Here is a 23360-nt window from a genome sequence, read left to right on the forward strand (position 1 = left end):
AAAGAAGCATCAGAGGATTGTGATCAGAGGCAAAAAATTCAGTTAGAGGCAAGGCAGCTGTGGTGTACCCCAGCGGTTGATAGGGGGACCAATACTGCTCAACATCTTCATTAATGACCTTGATGATGGGGGAACCGCACACCCTCAGCAAGTTTGTGGATGATACAAAAGGGCCACTAAGATGATAAAGGGACTGGAGCGCGTCTCTTAGGAGGAGAGGCTGAGAGAGCTGGGACTGATCAGCCCAGAAAAGAGAAAGCTCAGGATGATCTATCAAAGTGTATAAATACTCGATGGGAGGGAACAAAGAAGAAGGAGGGAACAAAGAAGAAGTACTCTTCTCAGTAGTGACAGGACAAGAGTCAACGGGCACCAACTGAAATACATTAAATTCCGCCTGGACACAAGAAATCACTTTTTTTTTTACTGTGAGAGTGGTCGAACACTGGAACAGGCTTCCCACAGAGGCTTATCTCCATCGGTGGAGATATTCAAAACTTGACTGGACATGGACCTGGGAAACCTGCTCCAGATGACCTTGCCTGAGCTCCTGGAATTGACCAGGTGATCTCAAGAGGTCCCTTCCAACCCAAACAATCCTGTGATTCTGTAATATTCTGGATTCCAAAGCAAAGCAGAAGGAAAAGCTGCTCACAAACCGCACTGAAACAGTGTGTTCTAAAACTTTTCATTTGTTTAAATACTGATTCTAATTTATATCCCAAATTTTGATGGCAGCATAGTGGAATGCACTGGAATAGAGAGTAAAGCAACTCAGCTGTTAGGAAAAAAATTCTTTGATGTGATGGCCCTGTACTTCCTTCATTACTCTGTCAAGCATGACTGGCCGCATCCAAAGTGTACCAATGTTATTACATGTTTCTCTGAAGGCGACATAGGGTAGCACAGCATTCCTTGAACCCCAAAAATTTACACTCTAACTTTACACTCTCATCCTACAATACAGATCCTGAAAATCATGTTGAAAAATAGTACCTTACCCAATAAACTCCTGGTTCAACAGTCAGGATTTAAATCTGCTAAATTTTCCTTTCTTGGATGAAAGAGAAAAAAGAGTTTGACATTTCAAAGATTACAAGGGTCAGATTTTAAAGGATTTTGGTTTCAGACATTTGAGACTACGGGATTATACTCATTTAAAGACCTACTTTACCTTAAATACCTAGCTCAGCTTTTCTTCTTCTTGACAAGGGTACAACAGGTTCTTCTGAATTTGACACACACAGGACAGCCTTCTGGGAAATGAGCAATGCTATAATAATTTTTTGTTACTGTGCTCCAGTTATGACTCAGGACTCTACTGCACAGAACAGATCATGGTAATTGTTCAAAAGAATTTACGGTCTAATTATAAAACAAAACACAACAAATGAGAATAAAAAGGTGCAAAGAAAAAAAAAACAAGATAAAGGGGGTTAGCAGTGCCCACAGATACATTTGCAAGCAGCAGATTACGTGGTGCCTAGGCTTAACAGTGAATGAAAATTTGAAGGAGGGAGTGGAAAAATACCAGAGCTGCTTCATCAGTGATCTCACTGAGAGCTGTAATGCCTTCCTCTCTCCTGTTGCATTAGCAAGTTTGGCTGTTAGGGTTACTGTAGCATCTTCTCATGGAATTCAACAAAGGAAAGAAATTTCCCTGAAATTAGGGAGAAAATAAGCAAAGTTTCCCTTCTCAGCAAACTCAAAGGAAAAGTAAGCAAAACCAGCATCTTCCGGCAGGGTTCTGTGCTTATGTTAACTTTCGATTAGCCAGGAAAGATGATTCAGCAGCGAAAGCCACAGCTTTTCTTGGGAGTCTCACATTTTTGGGTAATCATCTCTCAACATCCACAGACTAGTCCATCTGTGTAGGCTTCACTGAAATCAATGGGCTGAAGGTAAAATCATTTCAAGATCAGCGATTTAGTTTTTCACTTGTCTCAGCTCTGACCTCACCATGAGGACACAAATTACATACTTCATACAATGCTGAATTGGAAAATACATAACCAATCTATTGGACAGCAGTTACAAATAACAAAATGAAGCACCCCTTCCACACATACAAAACTGAATTGGAAGACTTCCTGCCATAGCAAGTTACAGAAGCCAAAAGCATAAGTGTATTAAAAAAAAAGACAGATAATTCTACCACAGACCATTAAACATGATGGTCCAGATGCAACTTGCAGCTCAGGAATTCCACAAACTACCTGATGAATTTGCATTATCAGGAAGACTCACTCCATGTTTAGCACATTTCTTACCTTTTCGTCCCATGCAACTACAATCTGTCGTTGTCAGAAAGGTCAATGGTTGAATACAACTGTTCTTAAGTTCTTAGGGTCATTTTTTTTTTTTTTTTTTGCAGCATTCAACAGCTATCTGCTATAATAGACTAAAGAACCAGGATCAATTTATTATCCTTGTTTAATATAAAGGAATGTCTTATTCTTCTGTCTCCTGAAAGCTGCATTTAGATAACCTCTTATCTGTCCAGCCTGGTGCAGACTTCCATAACCTGACACGTAATCATGGCACATTGCAAACAAATTTAAACAAAATTTTGGTTCTGACCATCACCTATGAATAAGATATCTAATCCAAATATTTCTTATATGATCTTTAATTTATACTAACATAATTTGTACGGCTTTGCAGCATAGATAAAGAGTATTCAATCAACAAGTTCATCAAAGAAATCACAGTAAGAATAAAAAGCCCGTGCAGTTTTGTTATTGTAAGCATATTACTCATAAATAGTCAAGAGATTTCTAACTGAAGAAAATAAAATATGTGCATGTTTGCTTTTGAAAATGTATAAATACATTATGCCAGAGAAACAACACAAAACATATAACACATACTACCTGGGCTTCAGTAAAGCAGCAACAACATATTGCCTGAGGGTTAGAGGTGCTTTCTAAGATTGTTACATTGCCCAAAGCTGGACCAAAACAAATCATCGGCTTTGAGCATTATGTCATTAGCACTTTTTTAATTGTTGTGAATTATATAATTAATTTTAGAGAGTACACAAACAAATTTATTGGTCATAGTTTGTTACAATGAAAATAGCATCTTGTACTATTGCCCCATTTAGTCATCACATAACATAACCCAGATTGTTGTCTGTAATGTGCTCCCTTCCCAGGCAACTTTGCATCAGCCAGCAAAGGCTTTCTGTTAATAGAGAGCAGAAAGCCAGATCCATGCTATCCTGACAGGAAGAGAGGTCCTGAAATGTTCTGTATGTAGCAGAGAGTCCAGCATTCATTTCAAAAAACATGTCTCCTATGGGTAAAAAGACCTAGGCTCCAGAAAACGTCTTATTTGCAATGGTTTCCATAGCTCCTGTTCACAACCCACAGCTCAACAGTGACCAAAACGCATAAACCCAAGGCCCCAATTTCTTCATTCCATAATAACTCATCTCCACATCCCAGTGGTATCAAGCAAAGCATCTGATTAACATAAAAGCATTGAAACCAGTTAGGTTTCTATGATCAATATTAGGGAAGTAGATGAAGTGTTTTCACACATCAGGTCAAACAGTATCTTATGGGACCCACATGCAGAGTTCAGTTAGGTGCACTGGATATAACAACAGGGGAGGAAAACAAAACAAAAAAAAAATCACATATACTATGCAGAAGCAAACACACAAAAAAGCATTCTCTCCCAAAGCATCAGTAGGTTGGAAAGGAATACCTTAAATGAAACTGCTTTTTAGTATTTGAGTTGTATCTCAATTGCTATTGTTCTTTGAAGTCAGTACGTTGTTACGCATGTGGGTGCTGACAGCAAATATTGCCCTTTCAAACATTATATATGCTGTGTATACACAAAAATAGACAAGTAATACTTTATAGCTCAACACAAGGAGGTATAAGCATCCCATATTATTAGGTGTGCCTAAAAAATGGTACTTAACAACATTTACCTGTGAGCATACTAGTGTCAGCAAGCTCAGCACTAGCGATGGGTACATTGGGACCATCCTCTTCATATGCTTTCAAAATGTACTTCTCAATTACACCTATGACCCCAGCAGGTTTGTCCCAGGTGACCTCAATGCTGTAACCATTTATACTGTGAACTCTTGAGGGAGTTGGCACGTTTTGTGGAACTGTAGAAGGATAAAATAGAAAATAGAGAAAATGGCAGTTCTAAGGAGACTATTGCACCTATTCTTCACTTTTAATGGCTGCAGTAAATCAGACTCAACCATTAGCATAAATACAATTTATTAGAGTTGTAACTTTTCAGCATTGATTTAATATGACTGCACATCTTGAGCTATTCAGTTTAAGCTATATTTCAAAACCATCAAAACTCCATCTACATAACATTTCTTCTCGTCTTGTTGCGATTTTCCAAAAACATTTAATGTATCAAACATATTTAAGCATCACTCACAAAGAGAGGAGGTGGATTGCATGTAGCTAACAAGTTCAGGCATTATAATCATAGAACAGAATGAAACAAGACAGTATTGCAACAGAGAAGGGTTTAATATTTATCTGTTGGATATCTAAGCCACAGAACGCCAAAACTATGAAACATTTCTTAAAATGTGCATTCTCATTTACAAAAGCACTTAAAAAAAATTTAAGTTCTTCTATTTATTTTCGTATTTTCACAACATCATACAACTGCCTCAGGGCAAAGCAGAGATTTGAAAGGCCTTTTTGCAAAATCCTTTGATTCTTATCATTCCATATTATAAAATGAAAAAAAAATGAAATTGAAGATGTTTAAAAGAAATGGAAAGCCAAGCTCATATATGCATACAGTTGCTAATAATAAAAAAAGGAAATCATCCCATTTCCCATAACCTTTAACTATTTATTAGATATTGCTACACCAAGTAGAGGTCTGGCCAGTAACAACTTCATCACAGATGACTGCACAAGGGATGCAGAGGAAAGGCCCAAGGAACACTATGGCAGGATGATGGATGATGAGTTTGCTGTAAGTGCATGTGGACTCCCTAGCCCTGCTGATGATCATTCATTTTTCTCATCATCAAATAACCTCTCTTCTGTAATTTTATTGTTTAGCTTCACTAAATATGAATGCAGTCTTGTTTGTTTTAAGAAGGATACCAGAATGCAAAGTATGAAAATAGCTGGAAGTTGTGATTCTTGTGTAAAGAAAGAATGTGATTCTCTAGAAAAGCTTCAGTTGCTTCAGTAATATATTGATTTTATTAGTTCTGAAGTGTATCACAGGGCAAGGTAAGGTACTGTATAGCAGATGGTCTTCTCATAAGGGACACAGCAAAACCAACTCAAAAATAATTAAATAGCGCAATTATTCTCCAACCCCGGGGAACATGTAGCTGCGCAATGCTATGGTCAGCTCGCAAACACAAATTTCCAGTAAACCTTACAGTCATCAGACAGTTGATATGAAAATATGCATGTATTTTCTCTCTTCTGGGCCGTACACAAAATAATGACAGTAAGCTGCAGAAGAATGCATTTGCAAGTCCAATACTTACACAGGTATTGTATCTTTTTTAAGATCATACATTGAATATCTTGTATTAAAAGAATTCTCTGCATTGATGGAATGCAATTAGGCTTCAATTTACAGAAGAGGAAAAGTTGGTTAAATAAAACATGCAGAACTGTAAATCTTCAAAAACTTGCTGGCTCAACCAGTTTTGCAAAAACTTTGAACAAAAAAGGAACGGTCCTTTAAATTTTCTTCAATAAATTATAAGAAAAATCTGATCTTTAAGGCTCAGCAGGTATTATGTTCCTACTGGAACCCTCCCCACAAGCCACACGCTGCTTTTCTGTTCACTATTACCACATTTTCACACACGATCTATGGGTCGTGTGCTAAGAGAATCCTCATTCAGCAGCACTGAGCAGCGTACTCATATGCAGGTAATGTAAAGAAAAACTTTCACAAGATGCCCTTCTCCCTAACAACTTACATGGCCTCCTACCTTCCACAGCTTGTGCCTGCTGTCCCTGTACCTCTCCTTTCTCTATGCTTGATTTTGTATCACTAAGTTACACACAGGAAAATACAGATTTACTTACTGCAGCAGACTCAGGTAGTGTGAGTTTAGGCATGCATGTATGAACATATCTAGATGCACGGCTGTTCTTAGTCAATGCAGTTCAATCTTTGCACATTCTTTGCTCTCACACAATTACATAATCTAATGTATATTTGGAAAAGACTTTCAATTACGTGTGAAACTTGCCTGAACGCTTTACAGCTGAAGACAGTAATTTGGTACCTATTCAAAGCATTAAGCAGGTTTGCTCCTTAGAAACACTGTAAAACTTACACTACTCAATTACTGTGGTGGGATTTTCTCCAACTTCACATTAGATAGTCAATAAAAAATGGGAATAAGTAAGCCTTAAAATCATATTTACCTGATTCTCTTGTACGAACACGGGTCCATACACTAGATACCGATCCTTCTTCATTTGAAGCAACCACCCTATAAAGGTATTCTTCAAAGAACATAGAGAAGGATAGAGGAGAAACAAAAAATATAAACAAAAAGAACCAAATACTGAACACCGTAATACATTCATACAGAATGAAACAAAAATTATGTTTTTCATTTAAGGAACCAATGTGTTACCTGTAAATGGTTGTAGACCACTCTCATAAACACTCTGCTCTTTTCCCCGGTATACTAGGATGGAGTCATTTCCCCTGCAGTTAACAGCACTGTCAGTTGATAGGCATCCGTCCAGATTGACTCTGACAGCACTGCTGGACACAGATGCCAAGTTAACGACAGCACCTCGTGTAAATTTAACATCCTTCATGCAACCACCGAAACCTAGCAAACAGTAAGGCATCAGTATCACATAAAGAGCTTCAGTCATTAATTAAGAAACACTTTTGATCCGTTCAATTCTATGTTTTCAGCATTAAAGATTGTAATGTGAATATGTTAAGTTCCAACATGACATTCAGTCCTCCCTTTCAAGATATTAAGCTGGTAAAAATTCCTGGTACTATGGTGTTGAGTCCCTGCCTTACTGAACTATACTTTCATTGTTATCAATTCCATCCCAAGAGGAAAAAGCTTTCTGTTTTCTCCACTTCTCTCTAAAATTATCATCATAAAAGTGATTCTGAATTTGAAAACCAGCTTTCCACTGCTTGCTAGTATTTTGTTAATATACACTCTTCCTCAAACTGAGAATAACATATAGATTAAATATATGATTAACTTCAGAAAACCTTGGAGATATATCAGTTTATCCTAATGGGAATGTATGCTGTTTACAAACATACTCTAGAAACATTATCCTAAACTGTTCATTTATGAGAAAAAAAATTAAGAAACTTATTTTTGTATTTACTTCTATATATATGTATATATACTTCTTTGTGTGTAACATTCCCATTAACATTGCAAACATGTTAAATTAGTTACTTGCAGTAAAAACACCACTACAAAATTTCAGGATGCAGTTATTCAAATTTCTGTATACTTCTATAACTCAATTTACAAAGAAATTAATGAATTGATATTAAATTTTTCTCAGATCTGAGTAAATCACTGTACAGTGATTGTTGTTTAACGTGAAACCAAAGTAACCAGTAACCAAACTGAAGACTTCAGTTCATTGAAGGATTAACTTTGTAAATTAAAAATCAGCCTCTCGCAGATCACTGCTCTTTTTTAGCTTTGTGAAAACATTGTATTTATGTCTTACGTACTTTTATTGCCTCTATTACTGCAAGATGGCAGAGTAGTATTTGTACTCAGCCACCCAATCTGAGAATCTAATACCTATACATAGTTCATGCAAAAAGGGGCACTGAAGGTGGGCACCTACTTTGAATTATCCTTTAAAACACTCTGTCCAAAACACTAGGAACTCAGACAAAAGTACTCCTTAAAATGAATACATCCTAATTTAAGCTCAAATCCAACGTCACAGCTATCTGCTCAGCTTCTTAGGCAGCCTGTGGCAGAGGAAAGAATTAGTCCCAGTCTGCACAGGCATCTTAATCATTAGACAAAATGAAGAGTTGTTTAATTTGCAATGAGATGCATACTGTATAACCTATTTTAATACATTATTTTTAGTATATTTTTAGCTGCATTTATCACTATTTGAAGATTTCTGACTGACGTCAGCCAAGTAATCTTGTTTACTCTCAGGTAGCTGCAGAATAATTAATGACAGTACAAATTCTCACAAACATTCCTACCAGTTCCCCCCCATCTTGACCTCTCAGGAGGGCGTGTGATGTGTCATGCAAAGGCCCACAGACTCTAGCTGAAATTTCTTAAAATAAAGTTGTAACTTACATGAAGATGGGATGGGAGGAGAAGGATATTTACCCATTATTGATCTGAACAAAACAATATTCCTTTATTCAAAATTAACTACCAAGTAGCCATTACTTCAGAAAACCTTTTGTAAGCACTTTTTAAACTGGGAAGGTTTCCATGTTCTGTTATAACACCATTACATCATCACAGTCCTAAATAAAAATACGTTTCAAAGCTGTAACGCCTATCTTTCTTAACTAAATCTACATTTAAAAACACATGAGAATGTTTTTATCTTCAGACGCTCTGAATATAAATTTGCAGCCGCCATCTTATTTAGCAGCATGCTGAGGAAGCTCGGTGAAAGAAGCAATGTTTATCGATGTGCCTCAATATAGACTTCAGTCATTATTTTGCCCCAGATTCTTTGTTCACAGTTGTTCTTTGCTACAGGAATTGTGAATGCATCCACTCACGAGGCTATACCATCTGCTATAAGGCAACAGCGACAGGGTACGACTGGCCAGCTCTTTTAGCCCATAAATATTTTGTACGTAGAACCTGGAGGGAGATTAGAACACACGTGATACCTACAGCTGAAAGAATACTTAAAACAATATTTTGGAGCTGTCTGTGAATGCCAGCACATGGATTTGATTCAAACCATTCTATAGCTTGAAATCACAAGGTGTCAACGCAGCTCTGCAGCGCTCACCTGAACGCACACGTTCAATGTGAGCTCACGCATTCAAAGCCACTTACTAGGTTCACCACTAATCACTTACTGACTGCTACTTATTTGCCCACAGTATCTGAAAAATACATCATGATTGATGAATAGCTTCATAAGTAATGAAAAAACACACCCAAACCATAAACAGAGAGAGTTTAACAGAAACTTTTTGATTACATTTCATTGAGTAGATCCTTTGGTGGAGGCCATTAGTATCGGGCTGTAATTAATGCTTCTCTGTTTTTCCCTATAAATTTGACCTGTTCAAGAACAGAAGGGTCACAGCAATGGCTAAAAACATGACCATCTCCCCTCCTCCTGATAACATGGAAAACATCACGGTAAAGTATGCAAAACCCAAAATCAGGATTATATACTCACTTAATTTTTAAGACTAGAATCAGTATCGCCTAAAAAAGGACTAATAAACTCCCAACAATTCTTCCATGTGGCAGCATCCAGTCTCATTACAGCAATTTAAGCTATGTTTACTGTCTCCACTGGTTTTGTATTCCAGATCTGTGAGTGACACAAGTTGTCCAAGTGAAATAAATTTATCTGAACTGGCTTTCTCTGACGAAGATTTGAGATCTTCTGGGTGGGCAACTCAGATTACCGTTTGCTACTCTCCAGTTCCACTCCTATGAGTCAGATTGCTTCAGATATCACTGGATGGGAAGAACTTTTATAGCATTACAACAGGATCAGGACTAAGTAAAGTTAGATGGATAGGGATAACTGGCAGTTAAAGTTACAATGAGTGGAAGGAAAAATTCATGTTACATATTCATGAATTTACAGTACCAGCAGCAGAATATCCACCTTGTGCATGACACCAGGTTTCGAAAAACATAAATTTTTCTTGGTGTCACCTTACCTTGTTCTAACCCCAGATCTCTATAAAAATTCTGAATCTCAGGTGGGATTCCTCCTATGTAGATAGGTGAGTTTACTTTTAGCTGCTTAACATGGGGTTCGAGTGTCTGCTCTCTCAGTTCATTCATACTTGCTGAAAGTACGGAGCCCTCCTTATTCACAGTGACTTTGTTCCACTTTCCATCACAATAAGACAGTCCTAACCAGAGATCCACTTGTGTAAAAACAATGCCAGTTTTTAAAAAGATGTTCAATGTTCCACTTTTCAGTTCAATCTATATATTAAAAAAAAAAAAATAAAAAATTTGAAAGAGACATCACATACACAGCAACAACACATGGTTATTCAAAAAAAAAATTATCAGGGAAATCAACAAACAAGGTCAATGAACAAGATATTTTTACCTTCAGGATAGCAGAAATTACAATAAAATTGTTTACACAAAACACGCTAAATACAGTGTATAAGTATGTAGGAAAACATTCTGAATCTTTGACAACTGACTTCGGCACTAATGCAGACAAGAAAAAGGAAAAGACAATGAACCATAACTGGTTTGCCTTTTTTGAGAGTGAGAAAACAGTATTTTATCTATCAACTCATTTTTTAGAAGAACATAACAAGATAATAAGGAAATGAAATGTCAGACCCGATTAAGGTCTTTTTAATTGGCTGGTGAACTCAATTTCAAATTTTTCCAGCATACATTGGTTCTGTATTTGATCCTCATTCTTCTAAATCTTGTAAGAAAATAATTGTTTTTGTATGTGCTTTTTGAGATTAATGTGCCAATTCTCTAATAGAAATACATTTTACTTAAATTTTTCACTGCAGAAGTTTCCAAACGCTTTACTGCAAGACTCTTTATCCTAGATGGATGGAATACAAGTGGGCTGAGAGTGTAAACTGGCAGGTATAAAGCACTAAACACTTAGGTGATGAACTGGTGGTTGAAAAATATGGATATGTTCACAAAAAGGCATTACTGTTTCTCTGCCAAAATCTTATTAAGTGAAATAAAAAATACAGATTTAATATAAATGCTTATTACCAGTATTGACAAACTGACATATTCAGGTTACTGATAATATTGCTATTGTAGTATTTGTAATTGGATTGTATTTCCTTAACAGAGATCCCTTCTGAAGAAAGAACTCAGTACTTGAGATGTCATGGGCAATACAGGTCCTATTTCAGAGTGCACACTGACTGCTTGCTCATGAAACAGAGGGATTTTTATTTATTTGTTTCTTTGGGATCGTAACTTTTCCTATTTCCATGAGTTCATAACCTTTCTTAGCTAAGGATTCTACAGTACAAGTGAAGGACAGATCATGGCATCAATGCTGATGAGTATAGCTTGGAAAAGCAGCCCACTGGTCAAGTCACTGTTTTTCTTCAATGATGAGAGTTAATACGGAGAGCTAATAGTACGCCAGCAAGTCTGCCAGACCCGGAAGCTGGAAAGAGAGCATGGTGTTTGACACAGGGTCACTACTCAGCACATCCCTCTTCCAATTTACTCATCTTGGCATAGTCTTAAAGCAGGCAGCGAATGATGCTTGTGCTTTTTGTGTTGACCTGGACTGACATTTAGAATGCTCAAGTGCAGCTAAAGATAGAGGACCACTGTTCACTTTGAACTGTTCTGCATGGTGAGGATATAAAAAAGCAAAGTCCTGCATAGGTCTAGCATTCTCTCTGGTGCTGAGTATAGGTTCAGAAAAAACAACAGATAAATTGTTTACTTTGGAAAAAATTCTGGGATCAATTTAAAAAAAATGCTTGATTGTTTATCTGTTCTTGGAAAATATACTTGTATTTTAAACCAAAAACGCATGAAGATCATCTCATTCTGCCAGACGTCTCAGTTACCATCTCTCAACAGAACAAGAGCATTATATCACAGCTCTAAACCTGGGCAAGTTCTCAGTTTAATGCTTAAAAGCAGACTTGCTTTTCAGAATTTAGGGTAGAAATATTATGCACCACCGCAAAATTTTATCACTACTGTTCTCTGTGCACACAATTCTTATTGATATACCTGAGCATGTAAGGTTGGAATTAGGAAAGCCAAAGCTTAGCCTGAATCTGGAAGACATGAGGAGCAAGAAGAGCTTCTACAGGCCCACTGGCAGGTCGTGGAATCTCTCTGAGACTGATACAGGAACCAATTCTAATTAAAAATTTTATTAATGACCTGGGCAATAGGATGGGGAATACTCTTAAGCATGTTTGCAGTTGATAGCAAAAGGGGCTAACACTGGTATTCTAGACATAGAAAGCAGCTTTGAAGAAAAGGACTGAGGGACAAGATGGATTAAAAATTGAACACTGGTCAGCATTGTACCCTTGAAATGAAGAAGGCCAACATGCACTGGGCTGTATTAGAAATAAGGCAGGCAGTGGGTCCAAGGAGATGATTCTTCCCGTCTATTCATTACATATAAGACCACATCTGGACTACTATATCCAGTTGTACATACTCCAGTATATGAAAGATATTGGCACACCAGAGTGAATCCAGTGGAGGAGCAGCAAGTTGGTCAGGGGTTGGAGTACCTAACATATGAGTCGAAGCTGAGAGAATAGGGTTGTTCAGTCGTAAGAGTAAGCAGGAAGAGAACTTAACTGTTCAACTACCTTATGGCAGGATATAGAAAAGACAAACCCAGACTCTTTTCAGAGGTGCAGAGTGAAAGGATGAGAGGTAAAAGATAAGTTGTAATGAGAGAAATCACAGTTGGTTATCAGGATTTTGCTTTTTTTTTTTTTTTCTATAATGAGGATGGTCAAAAACTGGAACCAGCTTTAGAATTTGAGAAGCTGTGGACTGTTCATCCATTAGAGAGATGCACAATACTCGAACAGAAAATGCCTGGAGCAACCTTATCAAACCTAAGTTGATCCTGCTCTTAGTGGAGATTTGCAACAAATTATTTCAAAAGGTCCTTTCAACTTAAATTATTCTGTGCTTCTGTATTTTTCTTCTCTGCAGGGAGCAGGCCCTACCTCTCTCAATCTGCTTATAAACATACAGTTCTGAAGATGAAAGGAATATCCAGCCATAGCTCTGAACAGCAAAACTCAAACAGGGTAGGGTCTGCATTAGAGGCTGAATGACATTTTGTTAAATCTGCCATCCAAAACAGTCTCAACCAATGCAGAGCTATAAAAGTGATTATGGCTTCATCTCCTTTGAACTGGAAAGTCTTCCTGAGATTCAGGAATATCAGCAGACAGAAGCAATGGACTTCAAAGTTTGAACTTGGCAATGACGGTCAGTTTGTGAGCCATTTGAAAGACAAAGTACTTGGTACAGATGTTGGTGTTGAACCAGTCTTTCCAGTTCAAAATCAGTAAGGTTAGAGATGTTATGTACCGGTACTAGCCCTGTTCAGGCTTGCCAGTCAGGCAGAGGCCCAAACACAGACCCTCAACAGCCTCCTCAGAATCAGTTACTCTAAAAGGGAAAGGGAGTAAGAATCTCTTCCTGGCACCAGACAGAGAGAAATCACTTCTGAACAATAGGAATATCACCTTCATGAGTCCCACATGAGTACCAGTAACTTTGTGAATAAAAAGATTTCCACTCTGCAGTCTCAAAACGCTTATGTCACACCCCTGCTTAGTTCTGTCACAGGTAACACTTTCGTCATGGACACTGGTTATTTCACTTCATGCAGCTGTTCAAAAGTACAGTTCTTTTGAAAAAGTTCCTGCAGGACTTACTTTCTTACTTTGTAGCTTTGCAGAAGCAAATTATAAGCTACAATATCTCGGGAGCTGGTGCCACTGGCACACACAAGATCAGCAGTGCTTAGGCTTCCGCTGGTGTTGAAGTGGTCACCATCAAAATCAGTAATGCAAACTCTATCAGCAGTCACAGTACCTTCTTTCAATCACAAGCTCATGATGAAACACATGCCAAAGTGAGAGCTAGTGATTCATATTAGTTTATCTGGTCACAGTTTGCTCATTACACTTGGATTCAAAGAGAATCAGACTGACCGCTCTGGCTTGAGTTAATTCTCAGGGCGTAGAAGTCATGGAAGAAGTGACTTTTAAACACAGCACGTTTCTAGAACGCAATTTTGTCTTGAGCAGAAGACAAGACAGAGTCTTTGGCTGTCTGGCAGCAGGCCAACCGTGTGTCTAGCTATAGTCATTCCAAAATTATAAAGCTAATAGGAGAGCTGTGACCCATGCAAAGGGAAGGGTCGGGGAATACCATCTTACACTGGCACTCAGGATAGGGGTATAGCTTCTAATCTGTTTTGTAGTATAAGTATTTCCTGATCAAAGCTCCTAACAAAGACATCGTAGCTCATGCGCAACATGCTACACACCTCATTTTCACTTTCTATTAACCTTTTTTCGTGAGCTCAAGTGTACAGAGAAACCTTCTGTCATCATTATCTATGTGTAGAACACAAAGCTGCAAGGGTCGGAAAGCATGTGTATACTAATCCTCTCTAAAATTCCTCATCTTAAGGCTATGGAGATATTAGGTTCAGGAGTAAAGTGAGATTAAAAAATATTTCTTGACTTAGGACAAATGCTAAGATAATCATCTAATCACAGTTTTCAGTGCTAAAAATAATATAAATAAAAAACTGCCAAAAATCTGGAAGTATGAGTGAAGAAGGAAAATGTTTTGTCCAACTACTTTGTGCTTTTGACTGCACTTTCACTTTAGTAAGTCCCATTTTTCCTTTATAGTCAGAAACTATTTTCTCATATTTATTAGCCTTCCACAGAGTAATAGAAAGGAAACAAGGATCACATACTACAAGAATCTCCAGAAGAATCCAGGCCCTATGTTTTTCCCTGTAAATACTTTTCACCTAAATAGTGCCCCTGTATTGTAAATTACACACAAAGTGTTTTTAGGGTGGGACAGTAGTCTATGTATAGTATCTTATGCTACTATCTCATGATCTTGGCCATTACTTGAGGACAAAACTAAAGTAATAACATGTAATTAGCAAGACTTCTTATTGGAACTTATTATGATTTTTGAACTAAGGCTGCTTGAAAAAGAGGAAGTAATCAGGTCTAGCAGAATTGAAAATCCAGGAAAAAATTATCTGCTGGAAAAGTCAGTGACATAAAAAGTAAACAGAGTAAGTTATAGTTGACCTGAAAAGGAGAAAAACATATTTATACATTTTAGGTCAGAAGTTTAAAAGAAAAGGCACACTAGATATAATGCCATGCAATAAAACAAGCTGTGACATGACAGCCATTAGCAAAACAGCTGCATTATAATAAATAAATAAATAAATGAAATTCAATAAAAATGCAGAAAGGGCAGATTAGGTCATAAAGAGTAACAATATCCTCAAAAATCTTTAAATGTAAATGATTGCTTCTTAGACCAGCTAAAAAGATATATTACTTTCAATGTAACATCTACTAGTCGGTGCAAGTAGCAACTATAGATGAACCCCTAAGCAATGGTGACCACGGTCTAATTACATTCAAAATCCTTGGGAGAAGAAAAATATGAAAATCCAGAGCCACGTAACTAATAAACAAAATTGAAAAAAATGCTACAAACACATTCAACTTAAAACAAAATCCTGGAAAACATGGAAGTATGAGTAGTTGTGAGTATAAACCAGTCTTATTTAACAGAGACCAAAAAGAAACTTCCCAGGCTTTATCTTAGAAATTTGCCTAATACGGGATTTGTGCAGGTTTCTCTACAGTACTGGGAAAACAGTGATGAGATGGATCACTCATTTTTGTCTATATGTTTCAAATCAAAATGAAGACATCATGATTATTAAAAATACATATACCTTAAAGAGAAAGCTTTATTAGAATACTGGACAATTTCCATCACAAGCTTTTTGATTTATTATTTATTGATTCTGGTTTAGTATGAGAACTGGGAAATCAGGTAACTCTATACTTTCCCAGGAATTAAGCAAAAGCTTTTAATACATGTCTTTTATACTCTTTTCTAATAACTTCTAATCCAGCAAAGAGAACATTTCTGCTTTTCATATACCGATATCTTTCTTATTTATCATATAAATAACACAGGTAACTTATTCTGAGCATTTGTTGGAGTCTTTCTTGCCCCCCTTACACTTTGCGGTGCACAGCATTTCAAAACAGGTAAAACATAAAAATAACTTATAGTTTGAAATTTCTTAAGTGCTGGACATATCTTAGTAGACAAGACTCACAGGTCATATCCGAATATAGTTATTTGCATTTCAGAACTTACTGCAAGATAATCTGGCCCATCTTTGTTGTAAACAAACAAAAGTAATCCATTCAGTTGATCTGTTCTAAATTTGAATGAGATCTCAAATTCCAGGCCACCACTGAAAACACTTGAATGCAGTTCCAGGAACCCTTGAAAGAAAGTGATACATGCAGAAGTTAATCCAATACATAAATAGATAGATTCAAGAAACCAAAAGCAAAAATCTAGGAACTACTTTCTGCTTTGACATGAAGAATTTAGAGGTTTCAAGATTAAGGTTTACAACTTTATCACTCAGCTTTGTAAAGGACAGTTATCCATAACATACTGCAACAAACCAAACTGGTGCAATGTCCTAAATTTTGCTACCTGGCACTTTTTTGATACATTATAGGCATCTGTGTCTCTTCAAAAGTGAAGCTTCACCTTTTACATGCATATCAAATCTGCATACAGCTACAGTAGCACTACTTGTCTGTGAATGCAATTCCTCTTTCATGGAGCAGTCTTCTGTAAACCCAGAAACCAAATTCTAAACCATTCAGAAATAATCCTATATAACTAAAATGGCTTTGAAAAGCAGATCGCTGCAATACTTTTGAGAACATACTTGGCTAGTGCAATTGTACAGCAAACTACCTTTGCCAAGAAAATGTGCTCCTTCTGAGAGGACACTGGGGCACCCTTCCCAAACATGGTAGACATTGTCCTGCTCTTCAGCATCCTGCCAGTTCAAAGATTCCCAGTTTTCATAGGGAGTATGCACTTTTTTCAAAAATATGTCACTGAGACACCCCACAAATCCTTTCTGGACTATCATCTTCATTCCTGCAAAAATTAAAATAATTCCTTTAAGCCAGTCACCCGCAACTAAACACAAGGATTAATTTATATGCTTTATACATGCTCAATCTATCACATATGTCCATGTGTGCAGTAAGAATCAGCCATCAATCACTTCATAAACCTGGTTTCCAAGTTAAATCCAGATTTCTGAATGGGTCTAGACACTAAAGACAGCAGTTACTGCTATGTAGCTGAACAATATTAAACTTTGAGATTTTGAATACAGATACTTCCAAATCAACAGCATAAATCTACTCCATGAAGATTCCAAGAAAAGTTTTCAGGTTCACCCTCTTTAAACAAAACAATAATTGTGAAGAAAGGCATGCATCTACTGAAGAGGAAGAAATAATGTTGCAAATGCAAAGGCAGATGAATAGGTGTTTAGAAGCTTCATCAGGAAGTTTTTCTTTCCTTGTTTGGATTAAAAAAAAAAAAAAGCGATTCATGGCTGCTATCTCTCTCTTTACTGGGGACAAATATATAAAGCAGGTTTTATAGATGGCCTTCTCTTGAATGATATCTATATTCAATCTCCTTTTTATTATTTAGCTGAGGATTTTGAGGATTTATTATCCTGGATTACCTTATGAACCAATGTTTTAGAAGAACACATGCATGTATTTGCATGTCTTTCTGGTTTTAGTTAAGTGACATAAAGGAGCAAATAGGGAGTTGTACTCTAGTGTACCTCGTAAAGTGATATAAAGGAGGAAAGAGGGAGTTGTACTCTTGTGTACCTCACATCAAGTCATCAACTAGATTTCACATCCTTTTCAGTGGTGGGAATACAAACTTAATAAAGAATTTGACTTTCAGGTTAATATGAAAAAAACAAAAGCCTGGATATGAATCCACTGAGAACAGCTGATTGTATACTGGTTTTGTATGGTCGCCTCTCTTATCTGCTGGTAGAATATAAACTTGGTATATATACCAACTTTATATATGAAAACATATGTTTATTGATTCTTCTGGAAGCCATCTATGATCCAGCTTCACATAAATACAGCTGTAGAATACAGAGATATTCATACACCGCTGAGTTCAGTGCAACAGTCCCTGAAGGATCCAAACTCACACCAAAAAAGACCAGCATGTTGTATCCTTGCATCCAGGCGGGATGCATAACCCTGTACTTAAGATAATGAAAACAATCGGTATGTGCATTTTGGAAAAGATTTTGGGAATCTAGAATGTAAAACATAACCATAAATTTCACATGCATACCAGTTCTGTGTATACAATTCATTAAAATGTACACGGACTTCATATACTGCTTTACTGCTGATGAAATCAGCTATATGGATATTTCAATCTATCCTGAAAGACAAAATTCAAGAAACTGTACTTTTTTTTTTATTAAAACAATTATGTAAATAATTATGCCAATTAAGTACTATCCTCATGTTTCTGACACAATGTCAATACAGCCTACAGCAATGGAAAAGCAGTGAAGTCAGTAGCAGTGTATAGGATTAGTTATAACACAGTCATACTCACCTACATCCTTTCTTACGATAGTATAACCCTGTGGAAGTCCTCCAACAAAAACACCTGTGTTCTCTCCAATAATGGTACTGCCACTAGTTGCTAAGGAAGAACCTGAACAAAATAGGTCATTACTCTTGTGTTTGATGCTTTCAACAGATTTTCAACTCAATAACAGAATACTGATATTCAGTAAAAGAGGCTGATATAACACAATATCCTAATACTTTCCCATACGTATCTGGGAAATATGCACAGCTCTATTTTATGAAAGAACACTAACACAATCATAGATTAACAAACACAGAAAGTCAAACTCCTCCCAATTAGTATTAAATTATCAAAGATTCACAGTGGACAGATACCTCAGATGCACAGAAAAACAGTAGTGATTTAGTCAGAAAATTGAGTGAATTTTTTTCTGTACGGATAAACACAGGTAGTGGAAAAGTAAGCAAGTGAGCAATACCCTGAGTAATATCAAAATAATAAAGCAAAATGGAACTGAATCGATTACCTGAATACTGCCCATCCACTGTGATGTTTCCCAGTGCTTGAATTCTTGTAGCAATTATTTGGTGCCAACTGTTATCGTTGTACTCTTTTCCACCATCATTAGTTGGAGTGACTGCTACTGCAGATCCCTTTTTATTAACAGAAGAATCTGATTTAGAATATTATGAAGGTAAGATTTAGCACTATACCTTACTTTTTATAACACTGTGGTATGTAACATCTGAAAATAAAGACCTCTGTTTAACTTCTTTCGGAATACTGAATGATGTTTAGGACTGATTCCTCCACTAAATTAACCTTCTCAAATAATAAATGAGGGATCAAGGATCCAGTTCAATTTGTATTAAAAATAGAAAACCCAGTGTAGCTCCCTTAATAAGGACAAGGATGAGGCACAAATTATTGAGGGTCATGTCACTCTATTTTTTTTTTTTTCAATTAAGTCTCTATGCAACTACTTCATGGATTTCTGTGGTTCTGAAGTTTCATGGCCATCATCCAATGTGTCATCCATAGAAAACAACTGTATATCAGGACTGTTGACTGCAGTGCCCATCTACAGGAAGGGACTCAAAAGAACATATATAATGTCCTATATATATGTAGGACATGTATACTGTAGGACAGTATGAAGATGCATGTTCTGTCCCTGTTAACGTGGTATCAAAAGGACTTGAATTTTTAAGTAAGAGAATACAATACAATTATGAAGGAAAAAAGTCATACCAAGAGATTCAGGAGGAAAAAAAGAAAAAATAGAAGGTAGTTATTCAGAATGTTTTTTTTACTATACAAGGAGTGTTTGTAAAAATGTTTTTAAATTTAATCACCTGTTTTTGTTAAAACAAAAAAATATAATACAAGTGGGTGATTTTAGAGGCATCCATGACAAAATACAGAGAAATCTTTTCTGAATTGCTGAGTAAGAGGAATATAACAGATGTGGTTGACAAATCAAATCTCAAGACTGTAAACAACCAAACAAAATACCACATAAATTCACATAATGATGCAATAAAAATAAAATTAATGTATTTCAAGAATTTTCCTGAGATTTATATCCAAAGAATCTTCTGACTTCCCAATAATTTCCATAATATTGTCTCAGGACTTTATACCGTACTTGAATCATCTGGGAACTTGAAGTTATTCTATTGAATTCACAAAATAGAATTGTCCTATGTAGCAGGCAACTACCAAATGAACAAAACATTTCTTTGCATAGGCACTACATACTATTAAAGAATCACAACCTCTGCAGTTACTTTATGGCTTAAGAGAGGCTTCAAAAACAAGTTTCCCGAAAAACATGTAAAAGACAAATAAAAGTTTCTTTATAATTTGGGGGTCAGGCTTGTTACTTTGCAGTAGCAAACCAGACAGTTCAGACTATTTTTGGTTTTAGATCTTCTAGTATTCTTTCTGGCTCAAGGACCTTAGACTTACGCATATAAAGAAAACCTGTTGATAAACACAACCACCTAATGTGATTAATACTGAAAACTTCTTCTTAAGATTTAATATTCTGCCTTTAGTGATGTGCATCTATTCGAAATTGCTTGTCAGCACATAAGTTTATGAATGCAGTATACATTTTACGGTATATTTTGAGTTGGGGACTGTCACTGTGTATCCTATGTAGGAAAATACATAGGATGTGTACATATGTACACGATTACAGAAAAAATAATTTCCCATGAATATTTACAGCCTGTTTCCTACTCCATTCAGCCAGTCTCTTGGTACCGAGGCAGTTTGCACAGCAGTCCCCTGTCCCATGATAACAATACAAAGCTATATATCCTTACATACTAATGTGCACTTTTTCATATACTATTTTTTATTGTCTTCTCTCCTATTTCAACATTTTAATATTTTACAAACACACATTTCATTATCGTAGTTTAATAATTAAAACCAGAACTGGTGTCATGCCCAATTAATGTGCCCTGGTAGCATGCCCATTAGTTTTTCCATTAGTGAATTCAACAATACTAATGGGATTACTAGCATGGGATGCTAATTGGGCGTGACATAAGAAACTGGCTTACTTCTTCGCATACCCTTGCTAATGATGAAATTAATGAGCATTTTATTAAATGCTGTCTCATCAAAGTGTACTTAGTTAGCGTTAAAATTGTTACAAACGATGCTGCATTCTAAAGATCAGGTGTCTGAATAAGTGGTTCTTCACATTATGTTTGGCAACAGTCTAGAGCATTAACAGTTTTATACATCAGAAACCACATTTATTTGCAACCAATTCAATCTGGAACCATACAACTGTATGTCCATATGTGCTAACCTGTGCTTAATTTCAGGGGGTGGGAGAGGCTGAAGGAAAGAAAGAAAAAAAAAACAAAAAACCAAAACCCCACAGTGTTCAGGGTTCAGCATGCACTGCGTTGGTGGCCTCTGTACGATATTTCATGCAGAACTACCTGAGTGATTCTGTGATCACATTCAAATATCCTGTTACGAAATGGCTTATTATACATTTAGAAATCACATATAGGGAACCAAATCTGTATTAGTTTGCTAAGTCATACAATAAGTCTTATTTTTTAGTAGCTCTCAGTAATAACTAAGTAAATACGAATCTCTGTGGCTCTTCATGCTGACATTTACATTCATTAAAATATATAGAGAGATCACAAACATGGATCCTCAAAGATACTGTCTAGGTGCCAAGGTCTAAATGTAACTACACGTCACCCAGTCAAGTTCTTTCAGTGCCCAAACTCCTACCACTGAGAAGGTCAATAAGTACTGAAGTTTTGCCAATGTCAAGCAGCAAGGTATAGTTGGGATTTATAGCTAGATATTCTCCATCATCTTTTTTTTCTGAGAGTAACAGCTGCTCCTCAGACTGTTCCTACCACCTTCAGCCTCTGCACAAGCCACAGGCAACAAGAAAAGTATCTGGTATTCTTCCTCTTTGTTGTAAAAATTTTAGTAAATGGATCATCTTCCAAAATGGAAGAGCTGGATTCAATTCCCTACATATTGTGAGATGAATCCCAATACTCTATCCTCAGACTGTCCTAATCACTAAGAAAAAAGGTGTTCCAGATTGGCCTCTAAATTACCACTGTTAGTAATTTCACTTTGTATAAAATATTCAGTGCTTCCCTGGGGAAAAGATAGAACAAATGACCTGTAGCCACTGAAAGATAACTATAAATTTATCTAGAGTTGATTGTGTAATTTAGGGGTGGATGTTAAGGTAGTATGATGAGAAGAAAATTCACAGACAGCTGAAGGTTTGTAGATGCTGAGTTTGGAGGAAAGTCTGTGGAACAATTTGATTATGCAGACAAGACTGAGGAAAACATCCGTTAGTAAAAAGCTTCATGCTTTCTGGATCATGAGTAGAAACCTGCAAAAAATGACAGTAAAATGATAAGGAAGGAAAAAGAAAAGAGCAGCTTGACAACTCAATGGGGAGAGAAAAGAGATGGTCAGACATCAGCTAGATGAATGGTGGTGTACATAAATTTGAGAGAAGTATGAACGGACAGGAAGAAAGGGATTTGAAATTAACACTTTTGAGAAGGAAGAAGCTAGGCTGCTGAAGACTCCCCACTAAGATGACTTGGCAGGACTATCCCCAGAGCAGATACAACAAAGAGAAAATGTGCTGCTGATCATGAGCAAAGATACACACCAGAATCCTGAAAGAGACTAAGGGTAATAATAATTAACCTGTGACAGGACACAGCTGGAAGGGAGCACAGAATATTACACCACACTGCTACAGATAAGAAGCAGCAGAGACACAATTGTCATCAAAATGAATTTCTGCAATTTTTAAAAGCATAGCATGAAGGCAGAGCCATAAATGTTTATCGTACATGCCATGACCATAATTAGAGAAAACAATGCATATAACCTGGCTAAAAAAACACATGATGTCAGTAAGAAGTAATCAAAGCATTTGCACACTAATGCAAACTGTGATGTATGAATGAAGAATGAAGAAATGCTGCAGAATATTATATCTGACATTATAGGATAGGAATAGCAAGTAATGGTAAAAAGAAGAAACAAACAAACTATGTAAAAAACATAGAAACAAAGGTAAAGATAGCAAGGTAGCACAGCATATTAAGGATTCAGAAGACAGAAAAATTTCAATAACTGAATTTTCACAGGTAAAAAGTTTTGAAAAGGATACTACAAGAAATACTTTGATGTCGGCCACAGTACTCTACTTCTGAACCTGAGAATGCACAGGAATCTCTTCCACATTACTAGTGAGAAATAAGAAAGCATTAGTTTTCAAGATAGTAAATTAAATGTGAAGACCTACACTATTGCTGAATGTCTTGAATGACAGATTTATTTTTTTTTCTATAAACAGTCACTGAAGCAACAATATAGGCTGTTTTAGACT

The 23360-nt window shown here is 36.5% G+C and overlaps 1 protein-coding gene across 1 annotated transcript in view; it reads right to left on the bottom strand.

Moving 5' to 3' along the window:
- USH2A (usherin) overlaps nt 1-23360 on the bottom strand; it is a 397560-nt gene that overhangs the window by 225762 nt on the left and 148438 nt on the right. The window contains exons 22-29 of the mRNA XM_086629442.1: nt 18966-19092; nt 18465-18562; nt 16751-16931; nt 16130-16260; nt 9889-10162; nt 6623-6826; nt 6408-6488; nt 3947-4132 (exon numbers count right to left, since the gene is read on the bottom strand). Coding sequence (XP_086485568.1) covers nt 3947-4132; nt 6408-6488; nt 6623-6826; nt 9889-10162; nt 16130-16260; nt 16751-16931; nt 18465-18562; nt 18966-19092 — 1282 coding nt within the window. The remainder of the gene's footprint in view (nt 1-3946; nt 4133-6407; nt 6489-6622; nt 6827-9888; nt 10163-16129; nt 16261-16750; nt 16932-18464; nt 18563-18965; nt 19093-23360) is intronic.

This window comes from Tauraco erythrolophus, chromosome 2, assembly GCF_009769465.1.
Source record: "Tauraco erythrolophus isolate bTauEry1 chromosome 2, bTauEry1.pri, whole genome shotgun sequence".
NCBI lineage: Eukaryota > Metazoa > Chordata > Aves > Musophagiformes > Musophagidae > Tauraco > Tauraco erythrolophus.